General features: G+C 36.3%; 1 protein-coding gene across 4 annotated transcripts in view; it reads left to right on the top strand.

Annotated features, from left to right (window-relative positions):
* The window catches only part of LOC149799359 (dedicator of cytokinesis protein 11-like), a 236,498-nt gene that overhangs the window by 57,817 nt on the left and 155,253 nt on the right, over positions 1–23,428 (top strand). For all 4 annotated transcript variants that reach the window (XM_089958681.1, XM_089958680.1, XM_089958683.1 and 1 more), the window contains exons 15-21: positions 2,694–2,881; positions 3,614–3,679; positions 6,458–6,550; positions 7,068–7,231; positions 13,111–13,198; positions 14,020–14,106; positions 16,783–16,875. In XM_089958681.1, the coding sequence (XP_089814807.1) occupies positions 2,694–2,881; positions 3,614–3,679; positions 6,458–6,550; positions 7,068–7,231; positions 13,111–13,198; positions 14,020–14,106; positions 16,783–16,875 (779 nt within the window). The remainder of the gene's footprint in view (positions 1–2,693; positions 2,882–3,613; positions 3,680–6,457; positions 6,551–7,067; positions 7,232–13,110; positions 13,199–14,019; positions 14,107–16,782; positions 16,876–23,428) is intronic.

Here is a 23,428-nt window from a genome sequence, read left to right as displayed (position 1 = left end):
ATCTTATCCCTTCTCAGCGTTTAATCTGCCTCGTTATGGAATTCCTAACATGCCTCAATCTCATACATCTCCTTTCTGAAGAAAAATGAAAATGTTGTTCGTGCATCAGAGAAGATTTCATGCAAAACATTTATCTTGATAAGGAAGATTCTTCATTTCCTCTGACTCTTCAATCGGGCAGCAGATTTGTTACACCTTGACCACCTTTACATGTGTCCATTGCAAATGGCCCTTCAATCCCAATGGTGATCTTTCACATGCAATCTAGATTAGTATATTACGATATTGACCCACATCAATAGCTTTCTTCTTCAGTGGCAAGATAAGAAATGGCTCGTAGCAGGAATACCCCATGAAAATCCACAATTAGAAATCATGATCTGTGCAGATTCCATTCTGTCTGGTTGGGGAGCGGACTTTATGAATGTCAGAGTCAAGTGGATGTGTCGAGAGATTACATGAGCCACCTGGAAATGAAAGGTATCCTCGATGCAGCCAGCAAATGGGTAGAATGTTTGCACGAACATACATTCCTAATACTGGTAGCAGTTCAGTAGCAGTTACATACCTTCTCATATAGGGAGGGAAACCACTGGACCGTTGTGTCATGGTATGGAATTACCTTTGGTGGTGTGCCCAATACCAGATAAATATTCAGGTCTGCCACACACCAGGATGGCTCAACCTTGGAGAGGACAACTACTCCATCCCTTAATTGAGTTTACACCCTGTGAGGATACCTGATGGTGGATCTTTTCATGACAAGGTGGAACAACAATTTGCCCACATTTGTCTCCCCTTTTCTAGACCCAGAAGCATGGGGCATTGATCATCTATCAGTCATCTGACAGGGAATGTGAGTCTATGCCTTCCTACCATCAATCCGGTTAGCAAAGTTAGTCTGGAAATTGAGGGATGCCTACTGCCAGATAGTTCTGATTGCCCCTCTATGATGAGACTAATGCTGGATCAATGGTCTGATCTCCCTGGTGACAGACATACCCAGGAAAGTCATTGTGACCCCCAGCAGCCCAGATTGCCACTGTTCCATTCATATCCAGAGGAACAACTGTGACACATTCTGACTTCATGGATGATACAGTATTGGATACAGTGAGGACCTTTCTGACTTAATGTTGAATTTTGATCTGTCTAGATCACACTCATGTTATTTCCAAAATGGAATATCCCCATGGTCTTGAAATGGCTTAACTCATCATTCAAGCCCCGTCATCCACATCAATTGTATAAGACTGAGCTGCTTGCCAGAGTCAGTGAGTTGCATGCCAGAGTCAGTGAACTGCATGCCAGAGTCAGTGAGCTACATGCCATGCCCTTGCATTTGTTCTAATGGCACAGCTTGGTTTCATTGTCAAAAACAGGTTCCTGTAACTAGGCAACCAACAAATAACTATTTGCCTCATCTCCTTGATCAATATGAGAGAGGTGAAGATCCAAAATTCAGTATGCACTCTCATATTATCTGAAGTGTATGGAGAATATCTGTGATGGCCAGACTAGGCTTTTTCTGCCTTTCAAGTTCGGAAAGCAAGACATAACACTAAAAGCACTAACCAATTGGTTAAATGGAATTATAAATTCTGTATACACCAACCTCTCTCAGGAACAGGTATGCCTCATGAAAATCTTGGCCCACAAAATATTTCCATGAACCTGGCATCAGATATATAATGTCTCCATTTGAGACATAGTGGAATCAGTTGGATTACATGCCAAGACCACTTTCTCCAGCTTTTCTCAGCAGGACATGGTTTCACAGAGGAGAAAATAAAACTTCATTGATCCAGTAGTAGCTGTGCATACAGTAGCCTCTCTGCTTAGGACAGAACATTCTTTTAACCAGGCAGTATTGGCCACTTTTGATGGATTTACCTGGGAAAAACATCAAAGGTGAGACCACTTTAGTGCAGAATATCATAGGGGTCTCCTCACTTGTTTAGCTAATGTCTCCCATTGTGCTAAACTAATATTAGGAGAATTTCATCGGAGAGTTAACTTGTAAGAGTTGCTTCCCTTTGACTATACAATGTACAGACAGAAAAGTTTTTTTTCCCCACATTTTTCTGGCAGAGCTGGGTTCAGATGTAACAAAGAGAGTTAACCCTAATGCAGTGTGATCGGGTAAGTATTGTAGGAGAAATATAATTTACTAAAAGATTCTTGTTTTTGTTTAAAAAGAAGATTATAAGTGGAGGCCTCTTGTTCATTTTGGGAAATACATAAAAGAAGTGAAGTTAAGTCCATTTATAGCATGTAATTTAGATCATTAACACTTTTTAGTTAGAGTCTCATATCAACCAGTTAAAAACTTGGAGGAATAACAATCCAAACTTATATCAGGGTGTTGTAAGAAGAGGTTCCATTAGGAATTGGTGACAAGATAGTTGGAGAAATGTGAAATGTCATACCCATCAACAAAATAAATTATTTGTACATTATATAAACAGTGTTTTTCTTTCTTCTCCTTTTCATACCTTCAGTTTGCTTTAATTACTAATCAGAAGACAAACATAAAACAGTCATTATGAACAGGTGATCTTTATATACCAGTTCATCAATACATTATACACATACATTATCTTTGTACACAGGTGGTTGTTATATGTGGGTAGTTGCCATAACAGATAGGTGTACATGTTAAAATGAAGTATATTGAACATCTTTTTCTGCAGACACACTGACCCCATCTCTGGTTCCAGTGAAACCTTTCCCTGATCCACCCACCAACCCCCCTGCCATGGAGATAGAGGATTTTTTACCAGAACAGGGGCAGTTTGTGTCTCCCTTTACTTCATATATCAACAACCTCTATGTCTATCCACTCTCTCTTAAGTTTGACAGCCAGAAGTCTTTCACAAAGGTCAGTATATCTACTCACTATGTCTCATGTATGTCAGCCAGAAATCTTAAAAAATCAGTATGTCTACTCACTATGTCACAAGTATGACAGCCAGAAATCTTTTAAAAATGTCAGTATGTCTACTCACTATGTCACAAGTATGGCAACCAGAAATCTTTTTAAAATGTCAGTACTTCTACTCACTATGTCACAAGTATGGCAGCCAGAAATCTTTAAAAATGTCAGTATGTCTACTAACTATGTCACAATGTTTCAAGTTTGTCAGACAGAAGTCTTTCATAAAAGACAGTATTTATACCCACTGTTTCACAAGCATGATAGCCAAAAGTTTTTTCCAGTAGACGGTATGTTTATCTACTTTCTTTCAAGTACGGCAGTCAGTATTTCACATAAGGCAATATATTACTACCCACAGACATAATATTCGGAGACTTTGTTCTCAAATGATGGATTATAATTATGATTATATTTTAGCCATCTATAGAGGTTACACTATTTAAGATGGTACATTTTTATGGTGTCTGTTTATGTTATGAACCCTGGTGACAACTTAAAAACACAAAAACATTTCCACAGCTAAGAATACCTGCTTAATGGTATTGGATTCATATTTACAGAAAATTCAACTGCTCCAATTTCTTTTATCATGAATCTAATTGAAATGGAAAATAAATGATCTTAACAGCAACTGTAAGTTTGATCTCAATAATTGATTTCTCTCTTGTTGTACAGGCCAGAAATATATCCTGCTGCGTCGAGGTCAGAGAGTTAGATGATGATGGTACCATTCCTTTAAAGGTAAGGTGACTTCATCAATATAGATTACATAAACAACTATTATATTTTTATAAATTTCTTAAAGACATTAGTTTTTAAAGGAATTTTAGTCTTGCCTACTTAAGCATACAATGTTGAAGTGTTGTGTGAAAGTGTACACATGTCAGTTATGGTTGATTTGATAAGGTGCAGCAGCACAACACAAGTAAGTTATGTAGTGCTGAGGCAATTGGAGTAAGGTGCTTTGCACAGTGTCACTTATGGTAGCTGACCAGAGCTGATGCACTGGTAGGATTTGAACCTTCACCATTTCAGTCTTTAGACCAGCATTCAGACCACGTAGCCACCACAGTTCCTGCCTCCATTATTCACTACTTGGGACATGTGGGATAGAGTGTCGGGACCATCCTACATTCCAGAACTAGTAGGGTGTTATAAAGGTCGGATAAAGGGGTTATACTGTCATACTGCAGGGTGTTTTTAAGTTCAGATACAGGGGTTATACTAACATATGACAGGTGTTATAAAGGTCAGATACAAGGGTTGTACTGACATATGACATGGTGTTATAAAGTTCAGATACAGGGGTTATACTGACATGTGGTAGGGTGTTATAAAAGTCAGATACAGGGGTTATACTAACATATGATGTGTTATAAAGGTCAGATACAGGGGTTATACTGATATGACAGGTGTTGTAAAGGTCAGATACAGGGGTTATAATGATATATGGCTGAGTGTTATAATGATCAGATACAAGGGTTATACTGACATTCTGTCAGGTGTTATAAAGGTTGTAAAGATTGTGACTTATACAAGCTATAAAGGGCATTAAGATTTTGTCTTGTACAAACTGTTAAAGCCATTAAAATTCTGTAAAATCCATTAAGATTGTAACTTGTACAGTCTGTAAAATCCATTAAGATTGTAACTTGTACAGGCTGTGAAGGCTATTCAGGAACCATGTCATCTCAAGATTGTGGCTTGTACAATCTGTTAGTGCCATTAAGTTTATGACTGTACAAGCTGTAAAGGCCATCAAGAAAATGACTGTAGAACCTATAAAGGCCAACAAGATTGTGGCTTGTACAAGCTGTAAAGGCCGACAAGATTGTGGCTTGTACAAGCTGTAAATGCCAACAAGATTGCGGCTTGTACAAGCTGTGAAAGCCATCAAGATTGTGGCTTGTACAAGCTGTAAAGGCCATTAAAATTGTGGCTTGTACAAGCTGTAAAGGCTATCAAGATTGTGGCTTGTACAAACTGTAAAGGCCAACAAGATTGTGGCTTGTACAAGATGAAAAGGCCAACAAGATTGTGGCTTGTACATACTGTAAAGGCCATTAAGATTGTGGCTTGTACAAGCTGTAAAGGCCATCAAGATTGTGGCTTGTACATACTGTAAAGGCCATTAAAATTGTGGCTTGTACAAGCTGTAAAGGCCATTAAAATTGTGGCTTGTACAAGCTGTAAAGGCCATCAAGATTGTGGCTTATACATACTGTAAAGGCCAATAAGATTGTGGCTTGTACATACTGTAAAGGCCATTAAGATTGTGGCTTATACAAGCTGTAAAAGCCATTAAAATTGTGGCTTGTACAAGCTGTAAAAGCCATTAAGATTGTGGCTTGTACATACTGTAAAGGCCATTAAGATTGTGGCTTGTACATACTGCAAAGGCCATTAAGATTGTGGCTTGCACAAGCTGTAAAAGCCATTAAGATTGTGGCTTGTACAAGCTGTAAAAGCCATTAAGATTGTGGCTTGTACAAACTGTAAAAGCCATTAAGATTGTGGCTTATACAGCTGTATAGGCCATTCAAAATGTGCATAAGCTTAAGATTGTGGCTCCTACAAGCTGCAAAGTCCATTCACATAGTACTGCTGTTTTTTTTCTTCTTCTTCATGGATATCACTTTTTGTGCTTTTGTGAAAAATGATATTTTTGTCAGTACTGAATTCATGAACTTGGTGAGGGGCCCTATTGTCTTTACCAATCAGCTGGAATGGTTGTTTTAATTCATGGACTGCAGAAGGGCCCTACTATGTTTCCAGACTCTGCTAAAATGATTATGTAAATTAATGGATTTGGCAATGGGCCCTGTTGTCTTCCAAATTTGATGGTAAGGATATTTATTTTCATGAACTGGGGAAGAGGCCCTAATGTTTTTCAAATCTGTTGGAATTATTTAAATTCATGGCTTGGGGAAGAGGCCCTATTGTCTTTTAAAATTTACTGGAATTGTACTATTCATTTGTGGACTTGGGAAGGGACCTATTGTGTTCCAAATCTGCTGGAATGCTTATTTACATTCTGTTCTTCAACACAAAATGAATCATTTTGAACCACATGGTACCAGACAACATCACAATGAATGGACAATACATTGCCACAGTAATCAGGTATAATTTATGTGAAGCCCTCCCCCCCCCCCCAGTTTGTATTGCAGACGTTTTGAAAACTCACATTGAAACCCTAATTCAGCTACCAAACAGCCTGGCTTTAACTCTTTGAGACTTATGAATGTTGTCACATGATGGGCTGCAGCACATGTTCAGAACTAGGGTCACAAGATTGGAGAAGTGCATTAAATCAAAATGAAGGTACTTGAGAAGGACTACTGAAATTATTGTAAACAGTATAGTAACTTTTTCTTTACAGCATTTCATATGTTTTTGTCAGTGCCTAGATGTTGTATTCTTGAATTAAAGAATTTTTAATTTTCAATGACATTGGTTTCTTTTATGTATGTTATTATTCTGTTGTAACAGCAGTGGTTTATTTTATACTGATTTCAGTGTATATATAGTCCACACAGCACCACTGTCTTTACCACTGTTGGTAGCACAGCTGTTCTGCACCATTCCAGTACACCAGAATACGTTGAGGAGGTCAGTTTTTTGTATACTCACTGTCACATATTTTCAGAGTAAAGATGACTCCATTTTTTATATTAATACTTGATGCCGGCAAAGATGGCCCATTTCTCATATTCATATGTAACATGAATCTAACCATGTTCAGATGAATGATTGGTGAACGTTTTATGTAAGCAAAGATGATCAGTTTCTCAAGTTCACTTGAATGTGTATCTAACCATGTTCTGATGAAGGATTGATAAATGTTTTATGTACAAACATAAGTATTGTTACTTGTTTCACAGGATTTTAAATATGTTCCAGCATTCTCATTGCTGTACTGCACACTTTTGCCAACTACTGTCATGCTTCCCTGTTTTTCCCCCCTTGCTCCCTCCAGTGTCTTTAAGATTTCTTCACAAGTTTACATACAAATATTTTGTTGTTTTACAGGAAGATGTAAAGGGTTTTTATTGCTGGAAAGGAGTTTTGTTTACGTTTGTGCATTTCTTAATGCTTTAGTTTACGGGCTAGATTTGTTTTTTTGCAGGTAAAAATCTGCTTGCCTCCCATACTGCATGAGCGTCACCACTTATTGTTCCGGTTTTATCATATCAGCTGTGAGGGCTCAAAGTCTGGATTAAGCAGAAAGAAAGATGGGATTGAGACCCCTGTTGGGTTCTCTTGGTTACCATTACTGCATCCTAGTGGCAGGTAGGAAGTAAAGCTGGGCATCATTGACTACAGCATCTCCACATTTCAGTATGCATTATTGCTCAGGCATTCTTTACTGCAAAAATGGGACTTCATTCTCGATCAGTTTTACTCACCATGCTTTTGATTAATTTGATGTTCATTTCTTTGCTTAGAAGTGTTTTTCAGAATATAGACAAAAAATATGTTCTTTTTAATATGCTGTTATTGTAATTTATTAAAAATGAAACATAACTAACTGGATAAGACGGTGAATGGAAATGTGAATGGACTGTCATCATTGCTTTCCTGCAGTATGACTCCAGTAATAGGGAAGTCTATATACAACTATTAGATTTATTCAGCACATCTCTAATCTCAGCCCATCTACAGGTAATTATGTGTGCAGCTTTTAATTAGGTAGTGTTTAGACCATTTTAATAATTTTTAGTTGAAAAGTATCCATGATGATTGATTTTGCAGTTAGTCTTGGCCACAAAACATTGTAAATGATAAACAAAAACAGAAGACCATCCACTGATCCCTTTGATGTCAGTATTCATGAAGTAAAGCTTTGTGTAGCAAAGCAAGTCTTCTTAGTTTGTGTAATATACCAAAATTGGGTCTTGCATGGCGGGGGTGTATGCATTTTTATACATTATTGGCGATATCATGCAGAGGAAATAAAGTTATACCACATCAGCTAATTTGAAAATATTGTTATCACTGAAGAATATCAGAGATGGTTTGAACATTTAACATTTTAAGGAAAGAAATTGTCTTATCTTGAATTCCTGGATTTTTTTTGCTCAGTAGAGTGTTAGTCCTTTTGTAAGACTGTTATTGTTCTGTGCCCCCCCCCCCCCCCATGAACCTGTACACCCTCCAGGGCCCTCTTTTTTGTCAGGAAAATATTGAAAGTATGTAATGTTTGCAATTTGAAATCCTTTTTAGTTTTTGCAAAAGAAATAAAAGAAAAAAACAGGCTAGTTTAAATTATAAGTTAAATGGGGGTTGTGAAAATAAATTATTAATTCTGGTCAAAAGCAGATTTTTATACCACAATACTGCACTGCAGGCCATACCTACAGCTATACTGTAGTATTTGGCAACCCACCTGGCAGTTTATATGCACACACCCTTACCCTGATTTTAAAATGAAAAGCCTGAAGGAAATAAAAAATGCACAAAACATAGTCCTTTCAGACAGTAATTTATAATTTCAAACCTGACTGTTGCTTGGAGGTCCCTAGCATTTTTATCTTCACAGGAGTTTCTTTGTTGACAGTGCATCTATAATTATGTTGGCAAGTCTATTTTGAGGATTGTGTACAGTAAATTTGCAATGCTTCAAACTACTTTCTGTGCATGTTTTCACATTTGAGGACATACATTTTCCATTTTGATTTTTTCAATTTTAAAAAAAAAATTCGAATCAGAAATTATAAATACTGGATGTAGAAGATGCGGTGTTCACCATCTATGTTATGTGTGTGTAGTCCAAAGACTCCATTCCTTCACTATAAATGGACTTTTTTTTTAAATTTGAAGGAGATGGCATTGCTTGGGACTTTGTGCCAGCATTCAGGTTAGAAATTATACATGAATGAATGAAATGAATACATATTGTGCATCCTTAAGGGTTTTCGTTTTTATAATCAGAAATGAGTTACGGACTTCTTTGGTGGGGTAGGGGGCATTGCCTTATGAAGAAAAAAAAAACCAAAAACACCTCATATGTGCCAGTAATCTTATTGGCTTAATAACCTTATGGCTAAGAATTCAGGAAACAAATGCTGCTAGTCCCAGGTATGTGGACAACCAATTGGTCCATCCCCCTTGCAGCTCATTTCATGTCAACCCGATGTTTAAACATGTTGTCATGAGTAACAACCTTGAGCACATGATAAAACATTTCTTGCAGTACTGTCCAAGGAAAATATGATACTACAGCGCTGAGGACAAGGTGGCATGTAATACTATTTTAATTTGTTCCTTTTAAATGTTATGTGTTCCCCAAATTTGGAGGGTGGGGGAATCAGTGTTGTCAGCCTATGGGATCCTAGGTGCAGTACTGTTATGGGTAATGATTTAATTTGAATTGGAACCATAGCTAAACCGGAAACTTACTTTCTTTAGAATTTTACTGATACACTGGTATTTTTCTGGGCCAAAAAATTGGATACTAGATAAAAACTTTAATTGCCAACTTAGAGAAATTTGTTTCTCCTTGGAATACATTCCCCAATCACATTAACATTAGGAATATAGGTCTGCTACCTACTGAATCCAACTCAACTAAAAGATGAAAATGAGACTTTTCTGTCTGCATCATATAGGCAAAGAGCACTCGCTATTGCCCATTACCTCTTGTTACATATAGTTGTGGCTAGTTTTCAAATTTTGCTTCCGTACTCAGCATCATGTGGAATAAATCTGTTAAATCCCAGTCTTTTTGTGTGAAGTTCAAGCCGTCCATTCAAAATTTTGGATTTGTTTGGACTGGTTCAATAATCAGTTTACTTACACTAATTAATTAATTTCACTAATTTTAATTCATTAATAGGTAGTACGCAATACTTTTCGGCAGATATTTTGAGAATTTAACACTCTCTCAGTCTTGGTCATTTAGACTGCATGGTACAACATGCTATCATTGTTGTATATTGACTTTCAAGTGTTTGCTCATGCTGTCTTGGGGCCCCGAGTAGTCGAGTGGTCTAAAGTTCTTACCATTACAGATTACTGCCATCTCACCTCTGTCTTCTTGGGTTCGAGTCTCGGGCTTGGCCAGTGTGGGTATGTGAGAAAGCTTGCCTGTAGCTTCTCATGGGTCTGTGGTTCTTAATGGGGCTTTCACCAGTTCTTCCTCCACCAGTTATACTGGCTGCCATGTATAGCCTATCTTATGCTGAAAAATGGTGTTTAACCTTATAACAACAACAACATCATGCTGTCTTTAGTTTGCGCACTCAGTTCATGATTGGTTTTATTTAGCAAAATACTTAATAAATTATTAACACACTGACATGTTAATTTATCTATGATTTCAGTTATTTTTTCATTTCATGTATATCTAAATTTAGTTAGGGCAAGAAATTCAAGAAGGGAAAGACACACACAACTTCTGCCCATTATGTACCAAATGTACCTCTGCTTCTCCTTGCAGTATAAGCAATTTGTGGTCGGAAAACACCTTGTCGGCTATTCTGCAAATATCAGCAAAAGGCAAAGAGAAGAGGGAAAAATACATGTAAGATCGGTATGGATCTATCAGAGTACAGAATCAGTTGTGAGACTTGTGGAAGATGTTTCCAGGCTTCCCTTAAATCACCAGGTTGATGCCTTCTACCACTATGACATTGTCAGATTTGAGGGAGATGAATGCAGAAGGTTGCAGTTGCAGTTGGATGTGCCAGTATTTCAGCAACATATGCATTGACTGATTCAGGAAATGGCAACACATTTCCTGGCTTAGGCAAAAATTTACTTCTCTTCCCATCTTTCCCTCAGGAAGATTTTTGGATACAATGGATTGTCCCCCTATTTTAGGCAGCCTAGTGGGAGTAATTCTTGCTGCAACTCAATGCTTGACCTTTGGGCCTATAAGAACAGGTGTTTGGAGTATTTTGTTGGGTCCAGTTGAGCCAGCATGTAGTACCATCTCACCCTCCAGAGCCATACCAGCCATGCATCCAGCTGGCCCATCCCAACCCAGACTCCATTACAGAGAACGTAATGATAGATGTGACCATTTAGCCAGACATATGGCTTGTGGGGGGGGGGGGAGATAGAGAGAGAGTGAGAGAGACATAATGATGGGAATCTGCCAACCAGTCCAGGTTGTGCATGTCCAACAAGGCTGATCATTCTCCTGGCTGACCAGCTGCATGCCATAATTGCCCAGCAGAGCCAGCTATAACTATTTCACTGCCTGCCTGCAGGATATTTGAAGTGATCTATTTAGGGATGATAGCATTGCATCATAGTTGCCTCAGTGTTGCTTCCCAAATGGAACCTGATGAAGACCAAGAGTTTTCATACATTGAGTTTGAAAATACATCTGAGTACCAATCCTTCTCCAGTCTAAAAATGGAGAGGATGGAGTTTTGTTGTAAGACTGACATCAAAAGAGGTATACCAGGTGTTTCCAGCTTTAGAATGCCCTCTAACCCTTACCCCCACACATGACTATAAAGTCAAAGTGTAGGTGATTTGGGGAATGCTAAAGCTTTCTTTTCAGAAAGCAGCTACCAGCCGTGTTCTCATCACGCTTATATGGACACAGTCCACCATCTGCCATACTGAACTTCAGGTGTTGGATAAGAATGTAATGTTGGCCCCACCATTTGATAACGTGGATAAGAATGTAATGTTGGCCCCACCATTTGATAATGTGGATAAGAATGTAATGTCGGCCTCACCATTTGATAATGTGGATAAGAATGTAATGTTGGCCCCACCATTTGATAATGTGGATAAGAATGTAATGTCGGCCTCACCATTTGATAATGTGGATAAGAATGTAATGTCGGCCCCACCATTTGATAACGTGGATAAGAATGTAATGTCGGCCCCACCATTTGATAACGTGGATAAGAATGTAATGTCGGCCTCACCATTTGATAACGTGGATAAGAATGTAATGTCGGCCCCACCATTTGATAACGTGGATAAGAATGTAATGTTGGCCCCACCATTTGATAACATGGATAAGAATGTAATGTCGGCCCCACCATTTGATAACGTGGATAAGAATGTAATGTCGGCCCCACCATTTGATAACGTGGATAAGAATGTAATGTCGGCCTCACCATTTGATAACGTGGATAAGAATGTAATGTTGGCCCCACCATTTGATAATGTGGATAAGAATGTAATGTCGGCCTCACCATTTGATAATGTGGATAAGAATGTAATGTCGGCCCCACCATTTGATAACGTGGATAAGAATGTAATGTCGGCCCCACCATTTGATAACGTGGATAAGAATGTAATGTCGGCCTCACCATTTGATAACGTGGATAAGAATGTAATGTCGGCCCCACCATTTGATAACGTGGATAAGAATGTAATGTCGGCCCCACCATTTGATAACGTGGATAAGAATGTAATGTCGGCCCCACCATTTGATAACGTGGATAAGAATGTAATGTCGGCCCCACCATTTGATAACGTGGATAAGAATGTAATGTCGGCCTCACCATTTGATAACGTGGATAAGAATGTAATGTCGGCCCCACCATTTGATAACGTGGATAAGAATGTGGTTCTAATGTGTTCATTGAACATAGTAAAAGATTTAAATAATCATCTTCTTAACCTCATCACATGACCATAGGCTATGATTCTCTAAGCTGGAGAATGGGTTATTGTTCACATGGTGAGTCCAAGATTTCTTTCCTAGATGGAAACTTGCACAATGGTTAGGATGTTCAGCATTCCCTTTGCCTGTTTCCTATTTTCCTAATGTTAATGTGATCAGGGAATGTATTCAAAGGAGAAAGCAAATTTTATTGTAAATTATGTTTCTCCGAGAATACTTACTCAAGTGCATTACTTGAAGACCCTCCTAACCACCATGCTATGCAAGCATCCTCATTTATAGTTCTCTCAACTTGAAACTGCGGACAGTTGGTTTTCAAATGTAGGTAATGGGCAAGATTTATTGCCCTCTATAAATTATATTGACAGAAAAGACAAAGTTTCATCTTTTAGTAGAGCTGGATTTAGGTACTAGCAAGTCTATTTTCCTATTGTTAATGTGATCTGGTAAGTATTTCTGGAGAAACATAATTAACTATAAAATCTGCTTCTTTTGACTGACTTAATTTATTGATAACCCTGTTAGCAAGCCTACAATTCAACCGTCTGATGACCTTTTTTCTTTTTAATTTTAGGATCAACTTTGGTGAGGTTTCTCTCCCAGTTTCCACAAATCTCCCTCCCAGATACCTTACCTTTGACCCCATGGTATCATCCAGATCTGTAAGTCAGAAATATGGGTTCCACTCAGCTATATTGGACAAGCACTATGAATTGACTTTTCTTTGTGCTATATTAATTTTATTAGATACATAATCGCTACTAACTGTAACAGAATAAACAATAATCCTTCTGCAGAGTTGATAGGACTACCGTCCGTTAATTTAAATTTAATAAACAATTATCATTTTTATGTTAAACTATAATCATACCCATGACAACAATGATTTCAGTCGTCTCAGATATTGCATTTGAATTCAAATGTATGGTAATTATGTGTTTTAGCTTGTATAAATACTATTATACCTGGAGTCGTGAAACTTTGTTAATTGTTGCATTTGGATGAGTATTACATGGGTCAATGTGACCTATATTCACACTTTATTAATTTTGATTAAATTGTATAATTAACATTTTTGTTGGAGCTCTGTTCAAGATAGAACCATCAAACTGTATGATTGTAGGTATCTCTATTAGCACCACACCATTACAACAAAGGATGGTTGGTTAGGAAGCAGAGTTAGCCACTTATAGCAGTAGACAAATTGGTTCAAGGCAGGTAGAATATCTCAAACACTGCCTGAACAACAGCTGTTTTGAATTGCATCGAGCTATTAAATCAAAATTATATTGACATTGTTGTCATAGGCAACATTAAATTGAAATTTTTTTGTAGCATGCTAAATTGGGGATTCTTTACAGTAACAATCATGTTATGATTAAAAAGTGACATTTAGAAATGGAATTGGCAGATTTATTTAAAAATTGTAACTAAAGAACTTATTTTATGAAAATATTGTATTTCACTTTCAAACTTTTTCCAGTCAGTTGTACCTGATCTGAAACTTATTGAGGGAGGAAAGCCATTGTTCAAAGTAAAACTACTTCTCAGGTCAACAGTTCATACAAAGGTAAAATACAACTTCACCACTTTCCTACTCGTATTTCAGAGAAAGTTGTATGCTTTTTTATGCCAATTATAAAGATTATTTTTTGAATCATTTAGGGTTAGTGGAATCACAAACCTGCCATATTATGAAAGATGAGGGTTCCAAAATACTGAAGTTTGTTTAAGCTAGGACCTTTTAGCACTTGAAGATAGACAAATCTCTTCTCTTGGTATGTTCTGTGGTTGAGCATAATCATACAGTAGATCGGTGTACAGTAGAGCATAATGTTACAGCAGAGCATAATTGTTCATTAGAGCATAATTACACAGCAGGGCATAATTGTACAATAGAGCATAATTACACAGCAGGGCATAATTGTACAATAGAGCATAATCATATAGCAGATCATATTTGTTCAGTAGACCATTGTCTTACAGCAGAGCATAATCACACAGCAGAGCATAATTGTACAGTAGAACATAATCTTACAGCAGTGCATAATTGTACAGTAGAACATAATCTTACAGCAGCACATAATCACACAGCAGAGCATGATCACACAGCGGAACATAATCACACAATGGAGTATAATCTTACAGCAGAGCATAATCACACAGCAGAGCATAATTGTACAGTAGAATGTAATCATACAGCAGATCATATTTGTACAGTAGAACATAATCAGATAGAGCATAATTTTTCAGTAGAGCATAATATAGCAGAGCACAATTGTACAGTAGAACATAATCAAACAGTAGAGCATAACTGTAAAGTAGAGCATAATCATAGGGTAGAGCATAATTGTACAGAGTAGTATTATCATACAGTAGAGCAATATAGAGGAGAACATGACCTGCTGATGCATTGTTCAATGGCTGATCTGAATATAGGCCTTGATCTGCTGGCACATTACACATTGGCAGATTTGAATATTGACCCTGATCTGTTGATGCATTACATGATTGTACATCTGAGCTTAGACCTTCATCTGCTGGCATATTGCACAATTGCAGACCTGAGTACGGATTGTGATTTGCCAGCACATTATACAGTGACAGATTTGAATACAGACTCTGATCTGCTAATGCATTACATGATTGTACATATGAGCATAGACCTTCATGTGCTGGCATATTGCACAGTTGCAGACCTGAGTATGGATTGATATCTGCCAGCACATTGCACAGTGACAGATTTGAATACAGACTCTATTTGCTAATGCATTATATGATGATAACTGTGAACACAAACCTGATCTGCTGACATATTTTACAATAGCAGATCAGAATATAAATACCATTACACGAGGCCAGATCTAAATATAAACCCTGATCTGGTGGATTATGCAGATCTAAACATAGAGCAATATCTCTTGGCATATTACACAATGAAAGATATGAATATGGATCCTGATCTACTGTTGTTGTTGTTGTAGGGTTTAATGCCATCTTTCAGCACATGATAGGCTATACATGGCGGCCAGTATTAATGGTGGAAGAAGAACCCAGGAAATCCCCGGAAAGAACCACCGACCCATGAGAAGCTACTGGCAAGCTTTCTCACATACCCACATTGGCAGAATCCGAGACTTGAACCTATGCAGACAGAGGTGAGATGGCAGTGATCCGTAACGGAGAGCACTTTAGACCACTCGGGACCCCTGATCTGCTGTTGGCATATCACATGATGTCAGATCTGAATATAGATCCTGATCTATTGGCATAATGGCAGATCATTTATTGTGCAACAGCAGATCTGAATATAGACCATGATCTCCTGGTACATCAAGCAGATCTAAATATAGATTCTGCTCTACTAGTGAATCAAGCAATTACTAGTACATCAAGCAATGCCAGGTCTAAATACAGATTCTGATTTACTAGTATGTCAAGCAATGCCAGGTTTAAATACAGATTCTGATTTACTGGTATGTCAAGCATTGCCAGGTCTAAATATAGATTCTGATTTACTGGTACGTTGAGCAATGCCAGGTCTAAATATAGATTCTGATTTACTGGTACATCAAGCAATGCCAGATCTAAAATAGATTCTGATTTACTGGTACATCAAGCAATGCCAGGTCTAAATATAGATTCTGATTTACTGGTACGTCAAGCAATGCCAGGTCTAAATATAGATTTTGATTTACTGGTACATCAAGCAATGCCAGGTCTAAATATAGATTTTGATATGCAGGTGTATCAAGTAATGACAGATCTATATATAGACTCTAATATGCAGGGGCATCAGGTAATGGCAGATCTAAATATTGACTTTTGGCAGTAAGGTATGTGTTATACATGGTTAGATTTGTTTGGTGTATTTCAGACAACACATAACAGGTTATATTTTGCTTAGAAAATCAGAGTAAAAAGTGTTACACACACTAATGGTCAACTTGGCCATGTCTGAGCCAGACTAGAACCAACATTCATCTCCAGTCATGAGTCCAGTCGCTACCCACTGTAACAGAAAGAGTTTACCAGATTAATGACAATTTGAAATAGTCTCTCCAGTCAAAACTCAATGCACAGTTTATTTATATCAGTATAAAGCTAGTGTAATATGAATAACCTGATCTCAGTTGGAATTCACATTAAGGTAAAACTCTGACCCATCAGAATGATTTATTTTCTTTCTCAAAAAGGTAATCTTTTACTATGCCCAGTATCCATATGCAGGCCATTTCTGTTCCAGGACCAGCACCTCCACAACTTCTTTTTTCACTGCCAAAAGCTGCTGTCCACCAGTTCTCCTAGTGTAGATATAGAAAGTGTCAACAAGCTCAAGGTAAAAAAAATTTTTTACCTACACAATGATACAATGCTTTACAATTTTAAGGTTCCCATTAGGGCTGGACAAATCCATATGAGCTCAATTTTAGATCATACAAGCTCATTTTTGCAAGGTGCTTGCGAATGGGCATGTCCATGAAAGTTAAAGTAAGAGAGGTCATGACCAGTTTTTAAAGCTTTGTGTATTGCAAGCCACAGTACATACATCAGACCTGTATTAAGCGTTTGTATATACCTCAAGCTTTTGTTACATAATTACCTTCAATTTAATGAAGTTATCAATCATTATTTCATATGATACACTGTCAGAATCTGTCACTTCCATTGTGTAATTATTGTAACAGTCTCAGAATGCAGTTGTGAATGCTTTGTATTAGAACTATTTTTGACAAATGTCGAATAATTATTTAAATTTTAATTTGCTGTCAGTTACAGTTTTATCATAATATTTGTAAGTATAATGGATTTACTAAGTTTGAAGTCTTAGCCTAACCAGAGACATTGGGCGAGTAGCTTCTACCTTAATCATTCTTATGACCAATGAAACTGCATGCCCAACTTTTGGGTCTAATTAAATGTTCATTCTTGCTAATTGCAAAAGTTAGCTTGTCAGAGATTGTTTTGATGCTTATTGCTTGAGGGACTAGGTGATAACTTGGTTATGTTTGTGTTATAGGTGTGGTGGGAAAGAAATGTGATTTGTCTTAAATGGTTAGCCATGTGAATTTCTATATAGGCATGTTTGGTGTACCAAAACATCTGCCATCCATGAGCCATTTTTACCATCCACTGTTTACATAGAAGTTACAGGAGACCAAGAGTATCATGCATGCTATAGGGCAAATAACTACATTGATAAAAATGTGATCCGAAACCATTCAGGTGTGCCAATAAATAAATCACGATGAAACATCTCATTTCCAAATCCAGCTTTATTTTCTGTATGCTGCCTAACCGTCTAACTTTCTATGCAGTCCGTTCTCCAGCTCACCAGTTGTCGATTCAAACCCTTCCTTTCTTTAAATCTCATCTACATATCTATCTACATAGACACTATACTATTAATATACATTTTTTACATAAGTTTAATTATTCCCATAAATATTTAATCCCCCCCCCAAGATAAATTGAAAACAAATTAAGATGTTTATTTGTAGAAGAATTATTTCATAACTTCAAGAAAACATTGGATGTTTTATTTTTGTGGGGGCTTACTTTTTAACTTTTGTTGTCCTTTTATGCTGTAATATTTCTGGGCAAGCTTATATCTCCTAAGGGGAAGTTTAATTTTTCAAGTCAGCTTGCCCTGGAGTTTGCTGACATTTTATCAAATTTGTCCAGCCCTATCCATGTTCTGATCATTGTAATACAGCTCTTTCATTTCTACAGTTAAATATTCTTCAGACTTGACACATGTAGTTTTGTTATGTATATTTAATTTGTGTTTGTTAGTTTCCATGATTGTAGGTTTTGTATAAATAAAGTTGGACTTGACCTTGTCTAAAATCACGTCCACTTTGCACATGACTAGGGATATTGATGACTGTTTTTATTTTGCAAACAAATTATACAAAGTTAATATTTCTCAAGGAATGTGGATTATAGTGTAGTATAATTATCAATAAAGGTAAACATGTTTATTTGGTCTTGTTCAAGGATATTGGAATAGCCCCATGAAGAACCTGTTGTACCTGGTTTTTCCCATGTTCTATATTATAATGTTAATTAAAGATTGTTACTGTTTACAACTGATGATTTTCTAGAAATGAACATTGGACTTACTGTTGTGCCTTAGATTTTTTATATAATCTTGTTTACTTGAAAAATTTCTCCATCTTGTGATAAGATCAGAAGCAGAATCAGTTTTATTGCTGTGTTCATGTTTTTGTTTGGATGGAATTATTTATTCACATTATTATTCTCTGAAATTACAAAATGCTCAATAATATTCTTGGACAGAAACATTAATTTGGAATTATAGTGAATTCAGACAAGGAGATGACAGATTATATTATTGTGATTAATTTAAAGACTGGTAGCACATCAAACTTCAGGCCACTGGTACATTAGTACATTCAAGACTACAGGCACATCAACACCTTTGGTGCTGGATCTTACCACTGGAATTTAATGAGATCTTTATTTATTAAGACTGGCTTTTTTTGGACTGTTTGGGATTTTATTTGAAATACTGTAAGTTCTTTTTAAAGTTTCACTTTGTATTCTAGGGAAATAAATTATTTGTTGAATTTTACAAAACTTGTTGGATGTTGCTCATTGCTTTACTGTGTTTAAGACCATAGAGTCGTAATATTTTATATACTCACTGATAAATTGAACCCAGCTGCAAACTGCACAAACCTAAATCTGCCATTGCATAATGTACCAGTATGTTAGGAATAATCAGTAGAACAAACAAGATTAACTCTAATCTGCCATTGCATGATGCGATGGCGGAGTAGGGCCATGTTGTTTGTAGTTGGACTCGATTTGTAAGTGAGTATGGTCTGTATTCATGTTAGTGAGCTGTACACGTGATACAACAATGAACTTTTCGGTTTTAATGAAGGTATTTAACTGGTCCCAAGGGTTTGTTCTGAAAAGGTACTAAAGTGTATGAATAGACTGCAAATTAAGTTGTGGGGATAAATTTGGAAGGTTTTATGAAAAATTACATTTTTTTTGGTACCTAAATTCATGAGAAGTGATTGTTTTGTGTCCACTGAATGATGATTCATTTATTAATTCATGTTTTATTGCTACCATGAATATAAAAAAATTAGTAATCATGAAAGATAGGAAATTTTCAGTAATTAAAATAAATTTAATATTTGACTCAAGGTCAGCTAAGTGGAATTTGATAGTGTCAATTTATTATAATAATCTAGTTTTATTCAAAAAGCTTTAGTGTTTTGTACTGTATATCTCTTGACTTTTGCTAATAGAGTTTATATATTTCTTTGTGGCCAAAACATATCTACCTACAGCCATGTACCCAGTAATATGACTAACCTATACATTTTAACACATGCAGTCAATTTCAACATGGTCTAACAGGTATATTCTTCTGGTTTTCAGAAAAATATACCTCACAAAATAAATATAAATACAAACATTGACAGCACAAGAGCTCATTTGTTTGCAGCAGATAAATGGATGCCAATTTTATTCAGGTAAATGGATGTCAATTTTTGTCAGCCAGTTTTATTCAGGTAAATTTATGCCAATTTTATTCAGGTAAATGGATGCCAATTTTATTCAGGTAGATGGATGCCAATTTTATTCAGGTAGCTGGATGCCAGTTGATCAGAAAAATGATTGCCAGTTTTAGTCAGAAGTATAAATGTATAGCAGATGATGGCAGACATGGAAATTCATTTACAACTCTACCGTTTTTAAACATCATTCTAGGTAATTTTCTGCAAGACATTGTAGGTAAAGATGGTACAGTTAGATTTTACTTGTTCATAAACTATATTAATGAAAATCTTGAATAACAAGGAAAATCTAATACCAGTCATGCCTATAATATAGTGCTGGAAATTACCCACAAGGAATTGTGTTGTCAAGGTTGTAGTTATCATTTTTAAATCTGGTGAATATTTTTTTTATGAAAACTGGAAGGGTATACTTGCAAGACCATGTTGAAATTTGCTTTAACCCTATCAGATTGGATTACAAAACAATTTAGATTTTATCTATAATGATTATTCAAGATTTGGACAGGAATTTGTTTAGCATAACAACTAAAAACTGTTTCTGTTCTTATTATGCAAACTTATTACTCATATTAGTTTATGTAGTCATTTTTTATAAAGAACTCTCTAGAAAAAAGGTATTATTAGTTTTCATCTGCCATGTTGGATAGTAATGAATGAATCAATGCAAGCACATGCTTCATTTAAATTGAACTTGCCTGCCTAGAGATCGACTTATTTTCCCTATTACCAATGATTTTAAGCTTGAAAATCTGTTTGATGTGCTAGAGGTTTTGAGAATTTCATAATGTCAACAGATGTTTTATTGGAAATTGAAACTAATGACCAAATATACTTGTTTTATTTTTATATATATATGTAATCATAGGCATGCTTCAATGTACAAAGTGGCAAGACAAATTGTATTCGATAATAATTAATAAGCTTTTGTAGTTGAATAATTGTCTTCAGTGTATATGTGTATTAGAATATATGTTATGATTGTTGTGCTTATTGGAGCTTTTGGACATTCTCTCAGACTGAATGCTCAGTACAGGAGAGCATGGAGCTGCAGTATTTACTGAACTATGTGAAGGTAGGTAGAGAACCAGTTCAAACTGTGTGGTAGCCATTTTGTGCACTAACAATAACAACATAGAATGTTTTCAAAAATTGTAAAAAACAGGATTGAATTTCTCATTACTTAATCAAAACTGTATAATTCAGTTCAAATTTGCCATCATTATTGGCAAAGAACTGGTTTAAACTTTTCAACTCTTACTCCAGAATATTCTGGCCATTCAAAAAAGTCCTACAGCCTACATTTTGAATTAGATTTCTGTCTGGTGTAATATATATCACAAAATGTTCAGCTATGTTCTGTGAATAGAATCCTGATTTACCTATCATAGAATATTACTACAGATTTCAATTAAATCACATTTACAAAGATAAAAATAGTGATATATTTAGCTCTGACAGGAATTTGAATTCATATTGATCTTCCAAAAGAATATCATCAAAATGACATTTTCAAGAAAATCGGCCTGTAAGACTACATAGGTTTGATGAAGCAAATAATGTGAAAGTTATATTAAGTTGTAAATACTGTATTTACAAATGCTTAATTACTTTGATAGCTTCCTAACTTGGACTGAATTTATGTTTAATGTTTTGTTAAATTATAGGTTTATCCTTCTTTGTGTCTTGCATCATAAAACAATCATGATTTGTTTTCCTTTTCCTTGTTTTGTAGGACACTTTGTTTGTACCATCAATTTTTACTAGTGTTGACTAATTTTTCACACCTTCAGATTTTTCACACACATTCAGTGGATAAAAATTATAAGTATATTGTTTGTCTTCTGTATTTTGGTTAAGGGAATTTTTTATACTTCCACAGTCAAGGATTTATAGGAATCCCTATACGTGTCCAACCGTCCATCCATCCATCTTTTCTTCTTAGAACCTTGGGAACTAGTCTGTAGTGTTTTTGGATTGATGTGAAAATTGGTAAACATTAAGAAATATCACCTGAAGATATGGCATAATCAACATATCACAATTCTCCCATATTTTTATAAGAGTTATTTCCCTTATTGACTTTTAGCTGAATGCACTGCATGACAAAATCTTGCAACTGGTCTCACATTTTTCAGTGGATTGCTGTTAAACTTGATAAATGTTACGCTCAGCATCTGAAGATGAGCATTTGGACAAGTCACCTTGATCCTCAGTTAGAGTTATTTTTCTTTCGACTTGTAGCTGAATACAGTGCATGGCAAAATTTTGCAGTTAGTCTGATAAGTTTCATTGAAAAACTCTATGAAATTTGATAAGTGTTATGGGCAACATCTGAAGAAACAAGAAGAGTGAAACAAGATGGCCGCTATTGCTTAACCGGCTTGAAGCAGCTGTCCCGTTTTCTATTGCCGTTTTCATGATATTTATGCTTGTTGCCTGTTTTCATCTACATTATTGTGTTCATTATGTATTGTCTGTTAAATTGATATGTGTTCCTTTATCTCCTTGTTTTGGAAATGAGAGCAATTAGACTTTTTCTCAGCTGTCATGCTCCACTGTTTTTGAACAAACTGCCATCACGTGATACTCGCCAGTCAACCCATTTATGCTACGATGGACCCTCATTAATTGCTTTAAATGATCACTCTTTGGCTCTCCACACTACATTGTGCTCTAGACTAAATGAACTGGGACTACATTCATCATTACCTAAATGTAAACAGACGCAAAAAAAGAAACGTTTTTTCAAAGCTGGCCGGCCTAGAACAGGAAGAAGAATTCCAGTTATCTCCCTTATTTTGGCTCAACAATTTTAAAATAAATTGACCATTAATTTAGATAACGTAATTCAAATCCCTATTAATTCGTCAACCTTTGTGTCAACTATCCAGGAGATACCTCTGCGTATTGCATTATTCAATGCCCAGTCAGTAGGACCACCCGAAAAGCGCACAGAAATAGTTAATTTTATCAATGACCAGAATATTGACCTATTTTTCCTGACAGAAACATGGCTAAAAACACCAGGCGATGAGCCCAAGTGTGTGAATCTAACACCCACTGGTTACTCCATCAAGTCGTTCCCCCATAATTCTCGCGGAGGTGGAATTGCTTTCATCGCAAAGAACACCATGATAAAACGTCTTAACCACACCACAACATTCAATTTCGACCACACATCGTTTGAACTAGTCCAAACCATACTCACACTGGAGCAAAGGTCAGTCCATTTTTTCAGCCTATACCGCCCTCCTCCTAGTAGAAAAAACAAGCTGGCTGACTCCCTCTTTTTGGAGCAGTTTCAGAATCTCCTGAACTATGGAAATT

This window comes from Sinohyriopsis cumingii, chromosome 5 (genome assembly GCF_028554795.1).
Source record: "Sinohyriopsis cumingii isolate HCF-2022 chromosome 5, ASM2855479v2, whole genome shotgun sequence".
NCBI classification, from domain to species: domain Eukaryota; kingdom Metazoa; phylum Mollusca; class Bivalvia; order Unionida; family Unionidae; genus Sinohyriopsis; species Sinohyriopsis cumingii.
This window is presented reverse-complemented; position numbering and strand designations above follow the sequence as displayed.